The sequence below is a fragment of the Ixodes scapularis genome, unplaced genomic scaffold (assembly GCF_016920785.2).
Source record: "Ixodes scapularis isolate PalLabHiFi unplaced genomic scaffold, ASM1692078v2 PGA_scaffold5__190_contigs__length_132052651, whole genome shotgun sequence".
Lineage (NCBI taxonomy): Eukaryota > Metazoa > Arthropoda > Arachnida > Ixodida > Ixodidae > Ixodes > Ixodes scapularis.
The window spans coordinates 124,088,707-124,112,118 of NW_024609880.1; the positions used below are offsets into that span (position 1 = coordinate 124,088,707).

The 23,412-nt window shown below is 46.2% G+C and overlaps 1 protein-coding gene across 1 annotated transcript in view; it reads left to right on the top strand.

Annotated features, from left to right (window-relative positions):
- Window positions 1-23,412, top strand: part of LOC8025293 — a 118,315-nt gene that overhangs the window by 87,644 nt on the left and 7,259 nt on the right. The window contains exon 3 of the mRNA XM_042293870.1: window positions 22,094-22,481. Coding sequence (XP_042149804.1) covers window positions 22,094-22,386 — 293 coding nt within the window. The 3' untranslated portion in view covers window positions 22,387-22,481. The remainder of the gene's footprint in view (window positions 1-22,093; window positions 22,482-23,412) is intronic.

Genomic DNA, 23,412 nt, shown 5'->3' on the forward strand with positions numbered 1-23,412 from the left:
GCTCCTCGTCGCGCCAAGCATATGCATGCGTCAGGTTGCAGATCAGAGGATCCTGAATTCAATTCCCGCTGCGCAGGTGGAGAAATCTCGCTAAGTAGGATTAAGTACGATTTATTGTCACTGAGTATGCTTCTATACGCTTGGTATGATTTTCGGATCGCCTGTTATGGCCCAGGGCCGGATCTATGGGTTGAGTTAAGCCGGGCGGATGCTGGGCTTGCAGAGAGATGACGGTATGGGTAAAGCGTTGGCCAGATCTATTTTGTTGACATAATATTCGCGATGTCACCAAAAGCTAAACGTTTCTTCATAAAACAAGCTTGCGTATGTCGTTTTGTTTGTTTTTTCTTTTTCATAAAAAGTTTAACTTTGGGGGTGGAGAAAGTCGCCCCCCCCCCCTCCCCCTCAAATTCGCTAATGCCTTGTTTAGCGTGTAACGACTTTTCGTTACGCTCGAACGTAACGCTTTTCGCACGAAAGAGCTCTTAAAAATATTCCGCGTTAATATCCCAATGTTTTCTCCCTAATGACAATTCACCGCTTATCAGGAAAAGGCGATTGGAAGACAAATTATAAAATGTCGACGTAAAATATTTACGCAAAAAATGACACTTGCTCGCATATTTATAGGTCCGAGGCGTAAAAAGAAGAAGAAAAAAAGAAACAACTAAGTGTCTTTGGCCGAACAACTTTCGTAACAAACGTATGTAGGCAAGGAGAGTAATAAAAAAAAAAAAAACCTCGACTTTTTTTTGTATATTTAGCACGCCTGTGCTATATAAGTGGCAAATAGAAGACCGAGAACGCGATACGTTAATGCAATAAAAAGGAACAACTTAATTACCGACCTTTTTTTTTTCTTTTTTTGCTCTTTCGGATTTAGCTTTTAGCGTTAATTTGTGAAGATTTGTTTTTAGAGCCCAGCTCTTAGGCGCCCGTTTCCGGCTTGAGCGCCGTCACCGTCACCGTCGGCGTCGGCGTCGCCGTCGGCGTAACCGAGCGTAACCCTCGTAATTCTCGTGAGGTTTACGAGGGCTACGAGGGTCACTCTTACGAGGGTTACCCTCACGAGGATCACGAGGGTTACCGTCGTAACCCTCGTGAGAGTAACCCTGGTAACCCTCACGAGGTTTAAGAGGGTTAGTTACGCTCAAAAGGGTTACCTTCACGAGGGTCACGCTCACGAGGGTCACAGAGTCACCCTCACAAGGGTTACTAGGGTTACCCTCACGAAGGTCACGAGGGTCATGAGGTCACGGGACCTTACTGAAGTCACGCGATCCCCCTGAGGTCACGTGACCCCCCTGTGGTCACGTGACCTCAGGGAGTTACCTATCTTTCAGTGCCCTTCCATCCTATCCCTCAGTACCCTGCCATCCTCCTCCTCCTCAAGAGCTGCGCTCTAATCCGGCGTTACAGAGAGTTGTAAACGGCTTTTTTTTTTATACTTCGGTTTTATTTTTTATTATTTCCGTCGTAATTTTGGTTCGATAATTTTTTGCAACAAATTTGTTTACCGGCCCCCCAGCAGAGGGGACGGTCGAATGCAAGAACAGAAAAACTTGGAGATTTCTTGTTGTGCATTTAACGCTAAAAGCGAACAGTCAATGGTCGTTTTTTACCTCACCGGGGGAGTGAGGAAGGTAAAGTAGGAAGAAACCAAAATGCAAACAAACTACTAGAGCCAAAAAGATACAAAGAAAAAAAAAAACTAAAAGCCGAATTTGAATTTTACTTTTAGAAGTTGGAATCGGCAAGTTCCAAACTTCTCTTAAAAGAGCATGTTCGCAGCTTCGCCAGGAAGAGACTCCTGACGCGCAAAGGCACGGATATGGAAACATATGATCGGAACGGTGAGATTCAATCACGTAGATTACACACACACACTAACCATTGCTCCACTAATGGAAACAATGAATAGGTACGTAGAAAAGGTTACACGGTACTTTATCGGGCACCGTCGCTCGTATTCGCCAACAGCAGACGAGAATCTTTACTTCATTCAGTTCGTTTACAATCTGTTCCAGCTTCGTTGGCGACAAAGAAAGAACCGCTCTGTTCGAAGCGTTGACCCGAGTAGAGCCCTCGATAAGATTACCCATATACATCGAGGCATTTTAGAGCTGAGAGTGTGGCATATCTTCCGTTCTACCTTTAGGGGCCACCAGAAGGCCGCCATTAGCGTGGCACCTGTGCCGTATACGCCCGAGTGACCATCGTGATTAAAGTGACCAAAACTCAATTCCGAAAATCGTGCGAATGCACGGGGTTGCTAACGGAGCAATCTTTCCGAAAGCGTAGTTTGGGGGTAAAAGCTGCGAATGAAAATTTGCGTATCTCGATGGCGCGGATAAGTCCTTGGGTGGTGGGGCCCGATCATCTTGTTGTCAGTCGGCGGCCGATGGGGCGGCGCCATTGGGCGATGAGACCGTTCAAGAGACAATCCCAGAGCGCTTCCCGAGTGCTTCAGTTGGGCGACTATTTTTGTAGAATCAAAACGTTAAAAGTACTGTGGGTACGAGCTTCACAACTGTTCCTTGCTCTTCCAGCCCCATTTACCAGAGCGAGCAAAGAGTTTTCTTCTTCGGATCATCACATAAAACAACATAATTTCATTCCAAGGCGACGTCTTGAAGTGACCACAAAAAAGGAGCCTACATGACACTAGAGGATGCTGACCTTACGGTGACATGTGGGCAGATATAAAACAAACTTAGGGGTTCTTGCGACATTGCTTCGAAGGCGTGCAATATTTCTAAAAGAGAACTGCACTGCATTATAAATGGAAACTATTTCCAACCTACTGAACTCTCGCTCAGTTCCCACACATTTATGTTCAAAGAAAAATGACAATTTTATACGAATACAATTTCAGGCTCGAGAACGCCCATGTTCAACTTCAGTCTTTACCTTGCGGTTAGTGTGAGCTTATGTTTTCACTGGAGGACTCATTTTCCTCCTTAGAAGTGCAAATCCTGTCAACGAAGCCTACCTATTACCAGCTCCAAGCGTGGTGTTCATATACATTAAAAACCCAAAAAAAGCAAAACAATATTTGCATGAATTAAAACTTTTTCCAGTGCGAAACCAGACTTCGTTTGTTTTAATATGATCCCGCGTTTGTTGACACTTGTGGTACGCTTAATTAATCTCGTTCGCTAACATGACTCTTTGCCCAAATCGGCATCGGCTGATCGACGAGCTATTTAAAAAACTACGAAACTTACTATGCGAGAAGATAAAATATGTAGTACAAAGTTGCTTCATTTTTCTTTTACAAATAGTAACTTCTTGCCAGTTATAGAAAAGTTCACATCAAAAACAGGCTTTTTTTTTTTAATGTAAGTGAGTATTAGTGTTCCGGCAAAATGTATTCCTATATTCGTATTTCCAAACACGTTTTTATGTTTTAAATTATTTCTGATATGTATCGCGATACTTTTGTTCAGATGTATTTCAATATCAGTATTTTAGCAGACTTCGTCGTGTATACCAGTATTTGTATTTTCAAATACATTCTAGGGTATCTTTTCCCACTCAGTCGATTATCAGGTGCACACTTGGGAAGGCACTAGAAAGCATAGTGATTATTAAAACAGTTCAAATCCTCGGCAAGGGTTGAATCATGAATGCTCGACAGACATATCTGATTCGTATTATTGAAATCGCGAATGCTCCAAGAGTTTTTATATCGCTTGTTTGCTGATGTCGGTTAACAAATCTTTTGACATTTTCTGTACGGACGCCGCAAATTTATGAAGAGAATATCTTCGCACGTTCCTAGCTGACAAAACAAGGAATCATTAGACGTTATAAAGAATGATTTCGTCATTTGGTATCAAGAAAACCTGGAAGTTTGATTAAAAAAATTAACATTTCTAAAATTGATTTTGAAAAATGATGATATATACACGCCGATAATATAAATGTAAATTATATAAAAATAAATGACCACATACGCACTCACACAAAGTAAAATGCTGAGGATGAGGAACAAGAAGGAAAGTAAGAAAAAAGCGTTTAGTTTTTGTCTCGAGTTCATCTTTAACGTGCGTTTAAGGTGATCTTTGTTTCGTGGTTTTCATACCGCCGGCGCTTATTTACGCGAGAAGGGGCTTTGCTGCGATTCGGATCCTGCTCCTTGGCTCTTTCCCCGCGCGCACGACGGCGCTTGGATCAGCGCCCGCGGCCTGACTTGGAAATCGGACGCGCCAGTGCTACACAATTACCGGTCCGCCGGTGCAAACAGTGCGAGATAAATCGAACCCGAGCCATGTTTGCCATCCAGTCAAGTCACTCATCCTCGGCTCGCAGTCCGCCAAACAAACGCACACACACACACACCCCGTGGATCATCAAAAACAAGGATCGAGAAGAGGGAAAGAGAAAGGGGAGAGATGACCTACGTTTCACGTCGTCTGCTTCCTCGAGCCGAACGGAGAGCCGATCCAAAGTCAGTCAGCCGAGCCGAGCCAATCCAAAACATCCCCTCCTTCCCTCCCTATGCAAACAAACCGGCGTATGAGAGGAAGAAAAAAAAAAAACCGCGATTCGCCACGTTCCTCTCCCCCTCTTCAATTTCCACTGGAAGGAAGAGAGCGGAGCGGCAGTGAAAACATTTGTTTCTCGGCATAGACCGATGAGTCGTCCTTCTGTTTCCTTTTTTCTGCTTTTCTTTTGTTTCTGGGCGGCGGGCAGACGGTCGACTTGAGCGAGCCGTCGATGAGCGACGCGTAAAACGCTCTCTTTTCGCTCCCCCTCTCGGAGTTGTTAAAAATAAGCTGGGCCCGGAGGACTTACGCCCGAAACAAGGGGCGACAGATTCTCAAACGCGGCTGTTGCCCGGTTCTTTTTCGCCCGCGAGGCCGGCCGCGACGGCACTTTGTTCCGCCGGGGCTGACAGTGACGTGGAAGCTACGTGCTCGTCGCGGACGAATCGAACCTTGTTCTTGCACAGGGAGGCTGCTGCCCAGAGATCGTGCCACAGATGCTCGGATCTGCTCGCAGGTTTTCACATCGAAGACATTTTCGTGTTTTAGCTTTAAGGGGTGTTCACACGAGGGATGCTTATCGGGGATGCATGTGCGTGACGTCAGCGATCGGCGGAGCCAGCGGGCCTCCCTTCCCCACTCCAAATTCACACGAATGGCGGGAGCCAAGAGGAGTATCAGTAGGCGATCCCCATGCCACCGCCGGCATCTCGCTGAGTAAACTATGTAAAAGTTGCCAGACACGCGAATAAAATACCGCCAATTGCAAAGAGATGCCACGCCGAGGGGCGGGGAGCGTTTGTGCAGCACGAGCAAGAGCTCCCCCCACTTCCCTAGGGTGTGTACGTCAGCGCGCGCAGATGCGGGAAGTTGTTACGACGTGATGTGCAACCGGGGGAGCAAAGGGAGTGATTTCTCCCCCGCGTGGATACTCCTTAAAGGCCGACGGGCAAAAAGAAAGAAGAAAACTCTCACCCGATTCCTCCTTTCCATTCGGGAAAGCGGGAGACCTCCCTCCTCTCAGCGGGGAGTAGCGCAGAGACCCGCTCCGGTGGGGAGAGCCGGAGAGTGCAAGAGGGAAAGGAGAGAAGGAAACTCGAAACCGGTTTTCTGCCCGGCAGAAGACGATTGCGAGTGGCAGCCTTCTCTGCATCACCGAACGCGTATTCTCCGGCCAAATGCAGCACTAGCGGCCCCAACCAAAGTTTAAGAAATTATAGGTGAATTTCTAAGAAATCTCAATGAGAAAATGGGGCCCGTTTTCGTCCGTTTTCTAAACAGGCGCCATGTACTTCCAAGCATTTGAGAGCAGTAGTCGGCCGCCATTTTCCCATTGAAATTTTCAAAAATAAGTTGTAGCTTTTAATTAAGGTAACGGTTAGTTCTCAAACTTTAGCGTCTGGTTCTAACTCCTAGTGCTACATTTGGGCGGAGAACGAGCTTGTTCCGCGATGCGTAGCTTCTTTTTGTGGCGAAAAAAAAAGATCCTCGTACATTTACCCTGTATTTAATGAAACAATAATGCAGCGAAATAAGGCGCGTGCATGTGAGTCGCGTGCGGGGTCAATACCCCCTCGAGAAGTCCGTCCGCAGTGCTAAAGGTTCCTCGTCATCCTAAAGAGGCGACCACGGATCAGAAGGCGAGCATTGTGTGCGGTGTGATAAGCCACCCGTTGGCATTCACACGTGGTCACGGGCCGTAGCCACAATCCAGTACAAGCCGCCGACTCTAGTTCTGAGCGGCTTGCGCATGCGCGAAACGCTCCTAGTTTGCGCCGTGAAACTTGTATAGTTCGATAAAGGCAATAGCGTATACGAGCAAGAGCTCGCGCTGCAGGACGCAGGGACACTTGGCTTCCAACCCCACTCCTGCTGCCCCATTTTCGACCTGGATTAGTGTCGTACCGGCGTGCGTTCGTGTATCCCCATTGTGTGACGCACGTCGAAGACCCCGGGCTAGCGGACGTAGTGCACTGGCCATATTGTTCAAGTACAGCGAAGACGCGAGACGCCCCGTGAGGCAGACTAACATCCAAATGTCTAAATATACTTCCAACATATTCCTTTTTACAATTCTTGTATTGTTTTTGCATCGAAAATTTTCCAGAACGAAACCTCCGTATGTGTTTGGTTTCTTCCGCGTTCAACGGAGTGGTAGTTTTGACTCGACCAACAACGATAAAATTACCACATTTTTTGTCGAAGACTTACGAGTGAAACGAATTCTTTGGTCAAATGTGACTCTTGCGCCACTAACACTCGTTAAATAAATCGAATGAACCGGAAGATGGATTTATATATATAAATATTTGCGATGAATTGGCCCTAACATCTCCGATGACATGACACTTGAAATAGATCTAACTCGCCCTAAAACACGCAAAAACAACACCCAAACGTAAAAAAGAAAGAAGCAAACGCAGAATCTTTGGTGGACGAGAAACAGAACCAGGAACCAGGAAAATCACGTGAAAGCCAAAGGAAAAGTCTAACAAACAAACGAAAAAGGTAGACAAAATGAAAAAAAGGAAAAAGGGGAGGGGGTATACAGCTTATCTCGAATGCGCAAATTGCCTCGGCCAACCCAAAGGCCCCATTCATTTAGCGAGTTCCGGCGCTGGGGGTGGCCACCCCAGCCCGCCCCATCCCCACTTTGCCATTAAAAGGGGAGAGGGAGCGCTTTTAGTGCACGCGGGTATTACAGAAAGCGGCAGCGACAAGCGACACGCGCTACTGTTGACCCCGCGACCCATCAATTAGTTTGAAGAGCATTAAAAGCGGGAGCGCGGCGTCCCACAAACAAAGCTTCTTCCCCAAACACCCGCCCCCACTCTCCCCACCCTTCCCTACAGACCCCCGATTCGCCGCGGGCACCTCGGGATTTCGGGGAAACTCCGGCCGGCGGGTTAACTCCCGATCTGCCGGTTGGCCATCGGTCCGTGAGTGCGTGCTGTTGTACTACCATCGAAAATGGTGTTCGCAGCTGCTCGCTAACTGTGCCGCACTATACGTGAAACACGTACGCACACAAAGGTTGAGAGAGAGGAAGAAAAGAAAATGGGTGGGGAAGGAATACAAGGTTAGGGCTGCCTGAGCAACACCCGACTCCCCAGCCGTCATTGATTCGAATCGAACCAGTTCGGAAATCATGCGTTCATAAAAAGAAATAAGGTAAAACCCCCGAACAAAAAGAGGGAAATAGAATTGCTCCGCATTCCCAACCCGAAATTCTATGGCCGATCTGACTGTTGTCGCACGCGAACTGAGGAAGATTGGGGAAGGGTGGGTGGGGAAGGGGAGAGCGTTTTCCCCTACATCTTTTCTTTTCCCTCCTCCTCGTATTCCTATTTGCCTGCGTAACGACTGATCTTTCTCACGCGACAACAACGGTGGTTTGGGAGTGGAGTGGAGATTTTGGAATCTTTCGTCTTTCCCCATATCTTCCCGCGCGCCCTCTTTTTTTTTTTTCATTCCCTCCCCCTCTTTCTTCTTTGTCATTTCGCGGCTCGTTTTTCTTTTTTCTTTCTTTATTTTTCCTCATTTTGTCCCGTTATGATTGCCCCCTTTTGTTCTTTTCCCCTTTTGGGGAATATCGTGGAAATCAAAGAAAATCACGTTCCGCTCTCCTCCCCGGTCTCTCTCCCTTCTCTTTCCTCCTTCTCCGAGTTATTTACTTCCACCCCGGTGCATCGGGTCTACGCAATCGATGCACATCGCAAACGCAAACATCGGTCGGCCCTCTGTGATTGTGCGTTTGTGCGAGGACGGTGGTCGCGGTCTCTGTAGAAGGCGCCTGCAAGATTCGCGCGAAGAGGGAAGAAAAAAAAAAGAATAACACGAGGCAATGAAGAATATTGGGATCGACAAGGCTCGGAACCCTTCTCTTTCCTTCCTTCTCTGGTTCAGTCTCACTTATTTTTCACCTTTTCCCCTTTCGGTCGTTCTTTTCACGCACCTACTTCCTTTTCTCGATTTTGTTTTCCCGACTCCCTCTTTTGCGGTGGCTGATGCAAGGAACACATCTCGGTACGTTGTTAAAGAAGGTAATAATAATAATAATAACGGTAAGATATAAATAATAAAAAAAAAGGTGGGCTCTCGACGATTTTGGTTGGGGGAAAGAAGGTTTATGACGCTTCTCCCGGGTCTGCGGCGGGGGGAGTACTTTTCCCCAGGCATGCAAAGTGGGAAGGACGATGGGAAAGTCGGGATGTCATGACCAGACCAGAATGAATGACCGACCCAATAGCACCCTCTCCTCCCCCTCTCCCTCTTTTCTTTTTCACCCTCGAAGCCTATAGATGAAACAATATATACATTGGACCACGTAAACGGTGATGAATTGCCCCTTTTCTCATCGTCACCATATGTGAAGGGAGGAGGATCCATCCGCGAGAATTTCATCAGCCCTCTTTCTCTAGTTGTTTTCTCTTTGTTTACTTTTTCCCACTCTTTTTTTTTTTTTTTTCGGACGAACAGATTGGTGCAGGAAGAACCCATCGAGTACTACTCTCGCTTTTGAGTCCGTATGTAGAACCTTTTTGAGGGTTTTACATTTTTTGTCGGAGTGAAAAGAGTCCTTTCCGGAAGGTTGCGAGCTACCGACTGCTAGTTTGGAGTGACTATTTATATGGTTTGCTGAAGAGACGGGTCGTGGTTTCTTGTTAGGCCATATCCTGCTCTGACGCGCATATATTGGCGAAGTTCTGAGAAATCGACGGTACCTAGCGGCTAGGACATAAAGCGTTCACGGCAGGTTCGTTCGCAAGCGTTCTTCAGTGAAGCAGATTTTCACGGCGCCTCGCTGTCTAAATACGAAGCCGCGAAAGCAGGTTAAAAAGTGATGAAAATCTTCATTGCTTTTGAGCGGGTTTTCATCCGACCATGATGTGGTGGATGTGCAGTATATATGTTTGTGGTATTTTCACCTTTAGTACCTTGACTAAGCAAATATTTAATAAAAAAAAAATCGTTCTGCCTTTCCACTCTCGTGAAGAAGGAAGACCAGCGGAGATGTACTCGATACACTGTGTGCTTCTTCTTCGTCGTCGTCTGTTTTTCGCGCTGTTTCCTTCGATGAATTCCCACCAACGCGCCCAACTATCCATTCTTATATTATAGCTGGAAAGGTTGCCGCCATCTAAGAGCGACGGCGGAAACCATACTGGTTGTGTGCTTGCCGCCGTCGCTCATAGATGGCGGTAGCTGCCCAGGTAGGTTTGTGTCGACATACACGGACAGGATTCTGGCGAATCTAGCCCTTAACAGCTCCGCTGTAATAAAACACGATTGATATTACGATTTCTTAATTGATGTAATACATTTACTAGTTGGATTTGAGATGCGAGGTTTTCACGTGGATAGGTGATTCAGCGAACAAGAGAGAGAGAGAGAGAGAGAGTTGTAGCAGATCGTACGCTGCGGAAAGCTGGCCCAGCGGGAAGAGTTTCGGTTCGGTTCGGGTTCGGGTTCACGGCTTTCGGTTCAGTTCCGGTGAGCTAAAATAACGGTTCAAACCGGTTCGAATCGTTCGTACAATCCACTTTTGTTTTCAGGTGCCAAGAATAAGAAATTGCGTTATCTAATTTCGACAAAGCAGTAAAAAAAAAAAAAAATCTACTTTAACATACAAAACGTCGTGTTTGTACTACTCAACGTGCATTTGTTTACCTCAGACAGATATATTTTGCCTGAATCGAGAGGTCGTCACGAAGTGTGGTAGGTCGCCTAATATGTACCCGTGATTGATACAACTTTGCGTCGCGGTATTAAAAGTTGAATCGTAGTTGTGCTCTTGAACTAAGGAATTAATTACAGTGCGTCAAATCATGAAGTGGACATATTGTCGTCATATATATATCGTGAAATATATTTTACGAAATACGTTTTATAATAGATATGGTGACGACGCAACTGAGCTAAAAGCGCAACAGGACATCGGACAGAAAGGAAGACACAGACAGAGCGGTTATGAATCACCAACTCGCCCAACACTGCACCCTCGTTAGCTGAAAGCAATAATATTTTGAAATTGTCACGAAAGTTTTAGGATAGGCCCTTTCAGTCTACCTTTTATAGAGACACTGAACGGCAGTCACAACGCTTGTTTTCCTAACCAACACTTTTTTTCACTCAGCACCGTGATGGAGGCAAAGAATCACGCAGAAAGCTATGCATAATTGAGGTACACAAATTATTCTCATTTGATGCAACAACGTGAGAAACGGCGCACGCGTCTGTCACCGAGAAAATTCGCTTTCTGGCAAGAATGTTTTTGCAAACAAAGTAGTTTCCGGGGCCACGCTTTCTATAGCGTGTGCCGTAGGGATGCGGGGCCGAGGACCCTTTGTACACGCAGTATGCTTTTAAAACTACCCCCTCCCCCTTTCGTTTTATTCCTGAAGTACTCTCTTCCCCTTTTGAGGATGTTAATTCGACAATTATATTTGTCTCACTCGTTAAATCCTCCATTGCTTTTGTTTTGCATCCAAAAAAACTGTGAAGTTTAAACAAAGATGGAGGGGATCGAAGAATGGGGAAGAAGAAGAAGAAAATAAATGGTGCTATGGAGAATTTGGCAGCCTTGAAATGGCGCCGGCTACTCCAAAACTTGAAGGTGATATGAACTAAGACCTAAAAACGTAATGAATAAAGAAGAAAAGAAATGAGTACGAAGTAAGAGCACAGGCCTGACACGACCACACCAGCACACACACACAAACACGCGCACAGAAAAAAAAAAAAAAAAAAAAAAAAAACGGAGCGTTACGGAACACTTGCTTCAAAACACAGCACAAAACAGTTGATGCTGTTGATGCATTTCTTGTCAGAGTGTTGCTTGTCTCATTTTCAGCTGGGATAGAGCATATCACTTACACTCTCGCTACATACTGTCACGCTCACTCACTTGTGCACATAGTTACAGATATATACCACCATAGGCGTACGGCATATGTCTGTACTTAATATTCGTATAAAAGTCCACTATCTTTTAAAAAGTCACAAATAATGTTTAGTGCTCTTTTGAGTGTTTGTCGGTTCGCCCAAGGGCCCAAAATCTTTGCCAAAGATAAGGGACGACTGTCCAATAGTTGAAGTCTAGTTTTCATTCGATTCCTTTCACTGGCGTAGCACTGACATTCTAAGAGGATGTGACTAACGTCCTCAAAAGGATCACCACATTTGCATACTGGTGTCCCACGATGTCTAATTCGATGCAAGAAACTTCCAGTAAAAGCCACTTCGAGTCTTAATCGGTGCAGGAGAGTGTCGTATTTCCTTTTTGTTCCGGAGTATGGTGGAAATTTAAGGTCCGGGTCAATATGCGGAAGGAGAGAGTCGACAGATTTCTCAGTGAACCAGTGTCGTCGTGAATATTCCTCTCGGTAATGCCGAAGTAGTAGTTTGGCATCTGTGGGTGTGAAGATGGTTAGTTCTATTGCGTCATATATATAGGCCTCTGTAGCCAATTGATCAGCTTCAACGTTTCCAGCAATTCCGCAATGCCCTGGGATCCATTGGAGACTTATCGAGTGTCCAAGGCTCTCTGCATGGACTAGTGTCATTTGAATTTGATACAGTAAAGGTCCCAAAGAGGACCGCATATTTATACCCTTCAATAGTTCTAGTGCGTTCTTAGAATCTGTCAGTATGACCCAATTGTCTGGCTTATTAAAAGTGTCAATAAATGTCGACGCTGAAAATATCGCATGGAGCTCGGCCGTTGTTGAACAGACATGGTGCGAAAGCCGAAAGCATTTGTTTACATTAAACTTGGGAATAGTAAAAGCAGAGGTTGAGCCTCGATTTGATGTCGATCCGTCTGTATAAACATGAACAGCAGTGTCGTAGTGAAGTTGTATATGATCCAGGGAGAGAATTTTTGCCACAGTAGAGTCTACAGATGATTTAGAATCAATTTCAGATATGTCTGTTTGTATCTTCAGTGGCGGTATCGTCCATGGGGGGCGTTGTAAGTTAGGAAGCCAATGCACATGATTTGGTACGCAAATTGGCAATGTAATAAGAAGTTTGCGAAACTGGCATTGAATTCGTTGACGAAGAATGTCTTGACACAAGGGACGGCCACCGTCGTGTGTGGCTAGACGAAAGTAGTGTCGACATACTTCTTGAGTACGGAGGACAACCACTGGAGGTTCTCGGGCCTCCGCGAATACGAGTTCAGTAGAAGTAGCCCGTGGAACACCTAAGCATATGCGCAGACTTCGTGCAATCATATAATTTAATCGCTTTTCTGATGTTGGTGAAATTCCTTGCAGAACTGGTATTGAATATGCGATTGTTTGTCGTACAAGAGCTGTATGGAGAAGAAGAAGACCGTCCGTTGACCCTCCCCATCTCGCACCCGCGATGCACCGAAGTACGTTAACAATAGCATTCACTTTTTTTTCGAGCATATCAATATGCCTCGACCATGTCAGAGAACAGTCTAGCACGACACCAAGGAATCTGTGCCACTTGACTCGCTCGATGTTTTGTCCTCGTAGATGGAGCTTAAACCCTTTGAGGTGTTTTCTAGTGAAGGGTAGAACTGCCGATTTTTTAGCTGAGATGTCCATGCCTCTCTCACGAAGGTATTTGTATGTCTCATCGAGGCCAGACTGCAACTGCAATTGTAAAGTTTCTGAAGAAGAACCAGATGCCCATATGCAAATATCATCTGCATACATCGAGATTTGGAGCGTTGGAGGGAGTCGCTGGGGTAATTCAGCCATGACAACGTTGAATAAAGTAGGGCTAAGTACGCTACCTTGTGGAACCCCATGTTTTAACTCATGTTCCGCGCTGTTGCCTTCGTTTGTGGCTACAAATATTTTGCGATGGAGCAGGAAGTTTTTTATCCAACGTACAACCCGTCCTCGCACTTTCAGTTGAATGAGTCCGTGCAGAACATGTGTGTGGCTCACGGTATCAAAGGCGCGATGAATATCCAAGAAGACTGCTATGGTTATGTTCCCAGATGCGCGCTCGTGTTCCACTGTGGTAACAAGGTCAAGCACAGAGTCAATAGTGCACCTCCTAGGACGAAATCCAGTCATTTGTTCAGGTAATACGTGATTGGATTCTAACCACCATTGAAGGCGCAGATGTATCATCTTTTCCAGAAGTTTCGCAACACAGCTAGTGAGACTTACTGGACGAAACGATTCTAGGGCTGCTGGGCTTTTCCCACACTTTAGTAAAGGAAGAACCTTTGCCAGTTTCCATGAGTCCGGGAGAGTTTCTTTTTTCCAGACATCATTAAAGATCTCAAGAAGATTTGTTTTAGTTCCCGGACCAAGGTTTGCAAGTGCTTGATATGTTATTTGGTCATGACCCGGAGTTGTGCGTTTACTAATCGTCGCCAGTGCACCTTCCAGTTCACGAATACTGAAATCACGATCTAGGTGTGAGTTACTTGAGTTAATTTCTTCACCTATACTTTTAATTGCGGCTTCGTATGATGCGTAGTATTCAGGGGAGGTCATCGCGTCTCCCTGCTTTGTAAGTAGAGCGCAAAATTGATTTGCCACTGTCAATTCCGAAGTACCTTGTGACAGGGCCAAAGCTCTGAACTGTCTTTTCTGAGTTACTGGTGATTTCAAGGAGCGTACTATATTCCACACCATTTTGATCTGGGTGAAAGGTGAAAATTTTCCACAAAGCTTTCTCCATCGGCGTTTAGAAAGTTTTTGCAAAAGCCGTTTCATTTTAGTGTGGATACGTTGGGCTTCATAAAAATCCTCTGTTCGTCCCGATCTCCTATATCGTCTTTCTGATCTCCGGCGAATAGCTCGAAGCTTCTCATAGTCGCCGTTTACTCCGGCAGTCTCTCTTGGAACTGCTATCTTTTTTGTGGATTTTGTTAAGTTAGCACTGATCACTCGCTCAAAGTCCTCGACTGTCTGAATTTCTTCGAGTTGTCTGGTGTTCAGAAAACGAAAAATCTTCCAGTTCGTAAAAGCTACGCAATGATTTGGTTGTTTTGAAGTTAGCCGCGGGTGGTGAATGAGTATCGGGTAGTGGTCGCTGCCACGGGTGTCTATATCTGTGCGCCAATCCATGTCGTACGAGATGACTGGAGTACACAGCGTAAGATCAAGGCAGCTGGAGTATTTGGCTCCTTTTATGTATGTTGGTGAACCATCATTCAATATACTTATGTCATATTGATCGATAATATTTTCAATGAGGTTTCCTCTTTGGTCACAATGAGAGCTACCCCGTAGTGTGTGGTGGGCATTAAAATCTCCACACATAACGTAGGGAGCAGTAAGTCGTTTGAAGAACGAGTTAAATTCAGCGCTTGTCATCGAAATTTGTGGCTCTATGTAGATGCTCACAACAGTAAGTGTCATCCGTCCTACGCGTACTTGACAGGCAACATACTCTGGCACATCCGAAGTCGAGGAAAAAAGAAGTGTTGAGGCTAAATCTTTTCGTATTCCGAGTAAACAGCGACTAAGACCTCCTGGTCGCGTAGATTTGTATAATACATAGTTTGCCAGTCGAAAAGAACTATCCACACGGGCCTCAGATATTGCAAGTATTGGGAAACAAAACTGAGCAACGAATTGTCTAAAGTCCCCGCTTTTGGTTCGTAGTCCGTTCGCGTTCCATTGAAATATTGATGTGCGTTTATATACGTCAGTCATCAAAATGCCCACTCACCGTTAGGCATGTAGACTTAATAAGCGGTTCCATCGTTAGCAAGGCTCGAACTTCTGGTAGATCATTGGCGTTAGGCAGCGCGTTAATGATTGCCTTGATTGCAGCAAAAAGCATTGGAAGCACAAGTTGGCCAATGTCTACACGTTGTTCTTGTCTATTTCTCCGCGGAGCAGATGAAGCGGATACTGGTTGACTGCAGTTTGTTCTTGTGATTGACGTTCCTGGGACATTTTCTTTGGTAGACATTTCCGCTGTGCTAGATAAAGCAGTTCGGTGGGCGCAGCTGCACAAGCCGTGAAGTTGCGATTTGCCATCACTAATTTTTTCCTTGTTTGTTTTCGATGTGTCCTTCACAGCATCGCGGTATGTGACCTTTTTGGCTGCCGTGTCGTTCAAGCTTTTCAAGCACGGCGGGGGACGCACAACTTCTGGGTTCAATATCGGCGCTTTAGTGCGGACTTCTCTACCGTTCAGAAGCTCTCTTTTACGTGTGGTTGAGGCAGCCTTCTTGATTGGACAACCAGCAAATGCGGCAGAGTGTCCTCCGCCACAATTTGCACATTTCGGCTCTTGTTTGGAGGTGCATTCCTTGTGGTTGTGGGCACCTGCACACACCTTACAACGGGTTGGGCCACGACAAAAATTTGCTATATGACCGTACCTTTGACACTTAAAGCATTGCACTGGAGGTCCAAAGTACTCGTCTACCGGGTGGCTTGTGAACCCCAGCAGAATTCTTTGGGGCATTGCACGATCTGGACGAAAGTGCAGGAGGACGCTCTCTGTTTTCCGTGAAACAGTGTTACCGTCGTCTTGTCTTCGGTAAGACACTTGGCGTTGAACGGAGATGACTCCGAAATCTTTTAGATATTCCAGTAATTCATCGTCAGAATACTCCAGAGGTACTCCCTTGATCTTGCCAAGGTTCCTGGAGTACGAGTTAGGCACACTCGTTGTCACTTCAATGGCGGAAAGGGATGTCACAGCAAGGAGCCTGTTTGCCGATTGAAGTGAAGCGACGGAAACAGTCATGCTGCCATCCTTGTTGATTCGATGGGAGAGAAGTTTTTCCTTTGTGATGTTAAGGATCTCGTTGGCTATTGTGTTAGGATTCACTCTCCAGAATGACTGCTCACTTGTGATTGGTTTGAACACCACCGGTATTCCAGCAGGGCGATCTTTCTTGTACGATACCAGAGTGAATGGAGTTTTGTCTTCATCCACTTCAATGGCGTCGTCTACTGAGTAGCATGTAGTTTTATCGTCGTCAGATAACTCATCTTCATGATCAGTCCGCGGTCTTTTAGCGGGGCATGGAGTCTGTGCGCCGGGAGTAATCGCTTGGGTTCCCGCTGCAGTAGTACTTTTAATGGGAGCTGTGGACTTTGACAGACCTTGAGATCCGTCCTCGGAGTGTCTTGGAGAAGGTTGAGCCATGTTTCGGGTCTCCTGACCACCAACTATGAACCCAGTTGTTTCATGCAGAGTCGATGGTACATATCCTAGGGATGGGCACCGCCCCCGGTAGCTCACCGTTGGGTGCAGGTCAAGCAGTCGACGGCGAGTATCACGATGAACACAGATGTGGTCTGGATATAGCCGCCAAGTCTTGCCTAAAGGTATTTCAAGAGGAGCCAAACAGAAATCGTTCCGATTCAGCACACGTCGTCTTCTTCGAATGGGGAAGAACTTGAGAATGACACTTCTCTAAGACATTTTACATATGCACATCAGTTATGTGTACATTAAAAGGGGTCGTGCAGCAATTTTTATACTTTCCGTAAATAGCACCGCTAAGAACTAATCCCTGTCGTTATAACTTGTAAAAACGCCCATTAGTTTTCCTCTCGCAGACGCAGAAAAAAATAATGGAAAGGCCCTCCCCTCCTCAACTCGCAATTCGAGCAAGCGGCCTCATGATCATATGCTAAGTTTATACCGTCAGTGTTCCTCATAGCCATGTGCTGGGGATGGCAAAGCATAGAACATGGGCTGAGTTTTAGACATTCTCGTATTTGATTGAACACGAGCCATCATCCGAGTGTTTGGCGATGCTGATTGTCATGAACACGGGCACTCGCGCTCATGACAATCGAGTAGGTGACATATGTCATCACGGTTTCAACGACGCTAATAAATCTAGGGACTTTCTCAATTTAAATAGACTTGACGCAGTGAGCTACGTGACGTCACGGGGTCGCGTGACGCGACATTACTAGGCAGCATGTCTTGACACCATGATGTCACGTGACCACGTGGCACACGATTAAACAAAGTGCCAATATCAAAGCTCCACGAAAACCCGCAATTCCTCATACACTGCAATTCTGTATATTACGATTTGATCCATACATGAAAATACAGCGGCCAATTTTTTTGTTATTCTCAAATATTAATTTTGGGTTACCAAAAACAAAAACAAAAATTGACGGTGAACCGTTTTGATTGAATCGGTTACCGTTATATTTTTTTCCAGTTTAGTTCCAAGATGGCGGCGAAGGTTTCGGTTCGGCTGAAAATACCGGTTCTGTTTCGGTTTTGGGTTCCAGTTCGACACTCTGCCACAGTGTGCGTGCTCAATTCATGCTTCGAAGTGACGGCGCGAGCTCCCGCTAGAAAATCGAAGCTCAAGCATACAATCTGCTAAAAGTCCCTAGTGTAACACAAAATGTAAAAGCGTCGGGGAAAACAAAGAAAAAAAAAACTCTTGTACGTTAAAACTATAATGTGTATACACCTAAAGGTGCTCATAAGTATGCGTCAAGACTAACACCCTAAAGGTGTTTCATCAGCACCCTTCCGTGTTGTCCCTATACACCCATAAAGGCGCTAATAAGTATATCTCAAGGACTACGTCCAATGTGGCGATGCAGGTGAGTTGGTTCATGATTACAACTGGTAGCAGCGCGCAAAAAACACAAGGAAAAAGAGAGAAATGCGCTCGTCTTGTGCATTGCTCCCTTTGTCCTTGTGTTTTTTGCTCGCAACTACGTGCAAAGGGTGTTCCAGTACCATCGCTCCAGTGTTATATCGATACACCTGTAAAGGAGCTAATGAGGCTAACTCCCCCGAGGGTGTTCCAGCGGCACCCTTCCGGTGCTATTCCTATAAGAATGCTGCTAAGAATAAAGTTCTATAAAACATTTTTTGTAACTTTCCTATCTGTGCTTTCTGCATACACACAATATACTTGCGTGCGCACAAAGACGACGACCGCCTTGACGATGATTTTTGGCGTTGTTTGACCGCCTCTCTCGGTTCGTGGGCTGAGATCGGACAGAGTGAAACGGAGTATTGCTGCTTCTCCACATAATCACCGCACAGACTAAGGAAATTATCGTGACGTGACAGGAGCTTTTGGATGCCCTCCTCGAAGAAGCTTATACCGTCTGGGTCTTCAGTCATTGAATCACGCGTTCTGCAAGACCATCAGTCGTCACGGGCCATCGTCCCTGAACCCCATCATCATGGACGTCCGTTCGTTCTCTCCAAAAACTCGATGCAGTTTCCTCCATGCTCATTACACGTCTGTGGCGACTGACACCTCCGTTGACGCGTGATGGAATGGCCCAGAACTCAGGCGGCAACCCATATTGAGGAGGACGCCCAAAAGTTCGTGCCACTCCATGGCAACTGCGTACAACTGCTGGGTGGTTTCGTCGAAGAGCAGCTGCAGTAGGTACGTAAATTTGGTGGATATATTGAAAAAAATGTTCCATCAATCTTGTTTTCATTACCCAATTTATCGGAGGTTGAACAATAAAATAAAAAAATGAAAGACGTTTACAATTCCTTGTTATACCGAATTAGAGCGCAGCTCTTGAGGAGGGTGAGGGGAGGGTACGGAGAGGAGGATATAACCCTCCCCCTCTTCCATACCCTCTTCTGGCCCTTCTCCTCGCCGTCCCTCCCCCCTCCCTCGTGAAGGTCGTGACCTACGTGACGTCCCTCGTGACCATCGTGACGTCACGTGTGACGTCATTATGGGAAGCGTCCCATAATGCAACGCGCGGTTACGCCGACGGTGACGCCGCTCAAGCCGGAAACGGGTGCCTAAAAGTTGCGCTCTAAAACAAAAAGTAAAAAAAAAAACTGCTTTCGTAGGTTGCTCTTTTCTTGGCGCTATTTCACGCGAAGTATAATTTGCCTAAGTTCATGTCCTGTTTCTTCTCCTAAAACGCATTGGTACCGGCAAATATTATTCTACGTAGTAACTGAAACAGCTAAACCGCTTCCAAGGGGGCAGGCTGTCTCTTCCCCGCAGTGCACCATTAACGTACCCTTTTAGACCCGCTCAATGAATGAAGGGTTTACAAATGGTGTATTACGCGAAATAGGGGGATCGGTGGCCAAGTAAGTGTGTTAGCGCACCACAGCAGGGAGCACGTGGAGCGAAAGCTCGCGCTGCAGAACCCAGGGATCCTGGCCGTTTCGATTTGGATGAGCATCGTATACCGGCGTGGGGTCGTGTATCACTCCTGCGGGATGCATGTGAAAGACCCCAGGTGGACAGCGTAAACCAGCGTCGCCGCACCTTAAAGGCAGACCGAGCTTATGATGTCTAAACACGAACGTCTAGTTTGGTTGGGTATACTGAAAGGGTGTACAAGTCTACAAGTGTAAAGTGGCTCTAAAACCCCAATACAACCGTGTTTTTTTTTTTTTTTTTTCTTGTTTAAACGCGTGAGTATAATTATGGAAGTTGGTTTTGTCGGAGTGCCGCCAACATAAGTGTTTATTAGAAAGCTCTACTACTGTAGGTCGTGTTTTCAAGCCACGCTTTTTGTAGCGGGAGCTCGCGCTGCCCCTTCAATGATGCATGCTCTGAAGCGCGCGCGCCCGTAGCGGTAGCGTGCCTTTGAAAACTACCTACTAAAACTCCCTATTAACACCGTTTGTCACTGGATTTAATCAAACTTTCAGTGACAATCGTGTTATTTTTTTTTAAATATATATATATATATTTTTTTTTTTCATTGCATGTTTCCATTGTTTTGCAGTCTACGCAATCTCATTTAAGAGAAATTATGAAGGGCTTTCTCGGCGCGTCTCACCAGCCATTATTTCTTGCAGGATTCCTCGGTGTATCCTCCTAGCGGGAAGAAAGAACGTTTCGAGCTAAAATAGGCGCCCTCGTGCTTACAGAAAACATCCGCAATTCTTGCAGCGCCGTTGACCGGAGATCTCAAGAATGTGCCGCGATGTGCCGGCGCCGCCATTCCCCGCAGACTGTTTTTCTTCTGCTTTGTATTTTTTTTTTGGGGGCGTGAGCGCGCGGGAGGCGAGCGTGCTCCTTAAAGCGGCCCCGCTGTTTCCTTTGTCTACGTTCGACGGCGTGATCTCGCAATACCTGAAATTCCGTTCATTTTTGTGCCGACCGATCCTTCCTCCTTCATTTCCGTCCGAGATCCCGTCGACACCAGCCATTTTCCAGTGGGGTGAAGGCATCAGCAGCGCGCGTGAGACTTGTGGCGACATCTGTTGGCCGATTTTGTGAAGAAACAGTCTGGTGATGCAACCTTTACTGTTGTTCTGTTGTGGCAACTACCTTCCAGTATCTGTGCTTTGGCCGTAGGGTAAACCGTAGGGGTCTCCGTTGTAGACGGGCAAATGCAGAAGGACAAACGCCATCGCAAGGCAGAATAACTTCCCACTGTGTACGCTTTTTTTTTTTTTATTAAAGCTTGGTGAATTTTTATATTCAACCTCAGAAGTCGTGTACAGTACTGGGAAAGTCAAGGACGCGAGCGCGTGGTTCTTGAAAGAGCTGAATTTCACCGAGACCAAATTTGGGGAATGTGCTTTGAAGTCGAGAGTTCTACTTTCCTCGAAAATTGCCAGAAAACAAACAAACAAACAATTTTAAGTACAAGTTCATACTTAGAGAATGTACTTCAAGTAAAGTACAAGTTTTCTAAACATACTTGAAGTAGTACTTTGAGTACAACGTACTTAAAGTACTTCCCAAGACTGTGATATACTCTACATGAAATTCGACAACTGTAAACAAAAAGGAACCAAGAGGACGAAAACGGGGCACAATTTTGTTGCTTTAATCCTAATTTGACAAAAATAAAATTGCACTAGACAAATGTCCTATCTAGAGCACTCGCTATCATGCGCCAGTGTCGCCATACCTGAAAAACGCAGACCCGATCTCTCGCTGTTTAGACGTTCGAAAAAACAAATTTGATTTTTTTTTTTTTAGGTATTTAAGTTGAACGTTTTCTTTCTGCGCAATACCTCGATGACACAGAGCCTGACTGGCCTGATGATACAGCCCTTCTAAAACATCTGAAAGACCACAAGGAGTACAGATGCACTAGCTGAGGAGTAGACGTCTGTGAGGCGTATGATTCTAGTTGAGATTTCAAATATCCAGTATCAGTTCTAACGTTCTTCGAGACATCTATATACAAGACATCTCTCAAGACGTATTGTAGACCAAGCACATGTCGGTGTTCAGAAGACGTTTTAAAACGTCGAGGCCTTAACGGTATATAATGTTTTCCCAGGATGTCAGGACGCTTTCATTATCTTTCCGAGATATCTACGGATATATCTTGACAATATATATCTACGGATATAGCTTGACAAGATGTCTACAGTTGCCTTGCACGTTACTCTTGACAAGATGTGTGCAGAATGTTCTGCACATCTTGGCGATACGTCTACAGGATACCTTGCTCATCTTGCCAAGATGTCTAACGATGCCTCGCACATCTTGCCAAGATGTCTAACGATGCCTCGCACATCTTGACAAGATGTCCAATTAAGGGCGCCTTGCACATCTTGGCAAGATGTCTCCCGCACGTCTTGCCAAGATGATCACAGGACGTCTTTGTGAATTCAGTGGGCTCTTCCCCGCAACGAACCGAGTATATCCGAAGAGCTAACGCGCGTTTTCTACTTTTTTTCCCGTGGCGTCGCAGACCCCAACATCCCAGACCTGCCGTCAATCAGCAACTCATCGTACGGGCCGCCGGGCAACTGCTACCGGCCGTGCCACGTGAACGCGTCGCTGGGCCCCAGCGACCAGTGTCCGGCGGCGACCCTGAGCACGGCCCTGCTGGGGCCCAGCCCAGTGCCGATGGGCGCGGCGAACAGTGCGGGCCGCGCCGGGGGTCGGACGTCGGCCCCCCCGGGGGGCCCAGTGCTTGTGGTGACAGCAGTGTGGTGGCTCGTGCTCGCCATACGGACCCGAGGCCGACACAGACTTTCATAGCAGCGGCGGGACGCTCCAGCGACGCCTCCCTCCGCCCCCTTGGCGCCTCGTAGCCTCAAGGGTTTAGCCGAAACAAGGGCCTCTGCGCTCCCAGGGTAAGAGTGCGCTCCATTCGCCCATCCCGCGTCTGGAGCATGCCTTCGCTTTATCACATGCGGCCACATGGGATGTCCGAGCACAGGCGCGTGGTCGTGTTCCCTTTTCATAGCTAGTACCTTCGCCGCAGCACACGGATGTGTGACTGGGGAAGTCCACTTGTCAGGCAGGTAAGCGCAAGAGACGAGTTCACGCTTACGCCTTGTTATGACGAATGCATTTCAGCTAATCAGATGAAAAAAACATTAAAGACCGCTCTCGTGCAAACGCGTACGCAAGGTCATGTAGAGATCAATCAAGCTCCAAAAATGAATCCACTCGCTGCGTTTTTTGTGGATGAGTATGAACTACAAATAAAATACTTTCGTGCCAAAGTTCCGCGGTCTGCATGTTCCTAACGGTTGGCAGGCTCAGCAAGCTTGCTGAGCCTGCCCACTTTTAGGAACATGCGGAACGCGGAAATTTGCCACGAAAGTATTTTATTTGTAGTTTCCCTTTGGCTCTGATAGTGCTCGAAGACAGAGTGCCTAAAACGTGGGTACATGGTTGCTTCTGAGCCCCTTTTTGTTTAGAGCTTCCTCAGTACTACATGACACCACCAACCACTGCACACGCTTACAGACCATAAAAACCACACAGTATCAAAGGATAACAAACAGCACTAAAAATATTCAGCTACTCTTTCTTACCTTGCTCGAATCGGTAGTAAGAGTGCCATTATAGATTAGGTAGTTCATAGCAACTAAAAGTAGGGTGACCATAGGGTAGAGAACCCCATGGTCACCCGTTTTCTACCTCAGGGTAGAAAACGGGGGAGGGAGATACAAAAGTGAAATTGTGTTACTATATGAGCACATTGTTTTGGAGTCGGACAAGTGACTTTCTTCGTCAGTTTTACACACTGTTTTATTGTTTTAAAACGGGACTCTC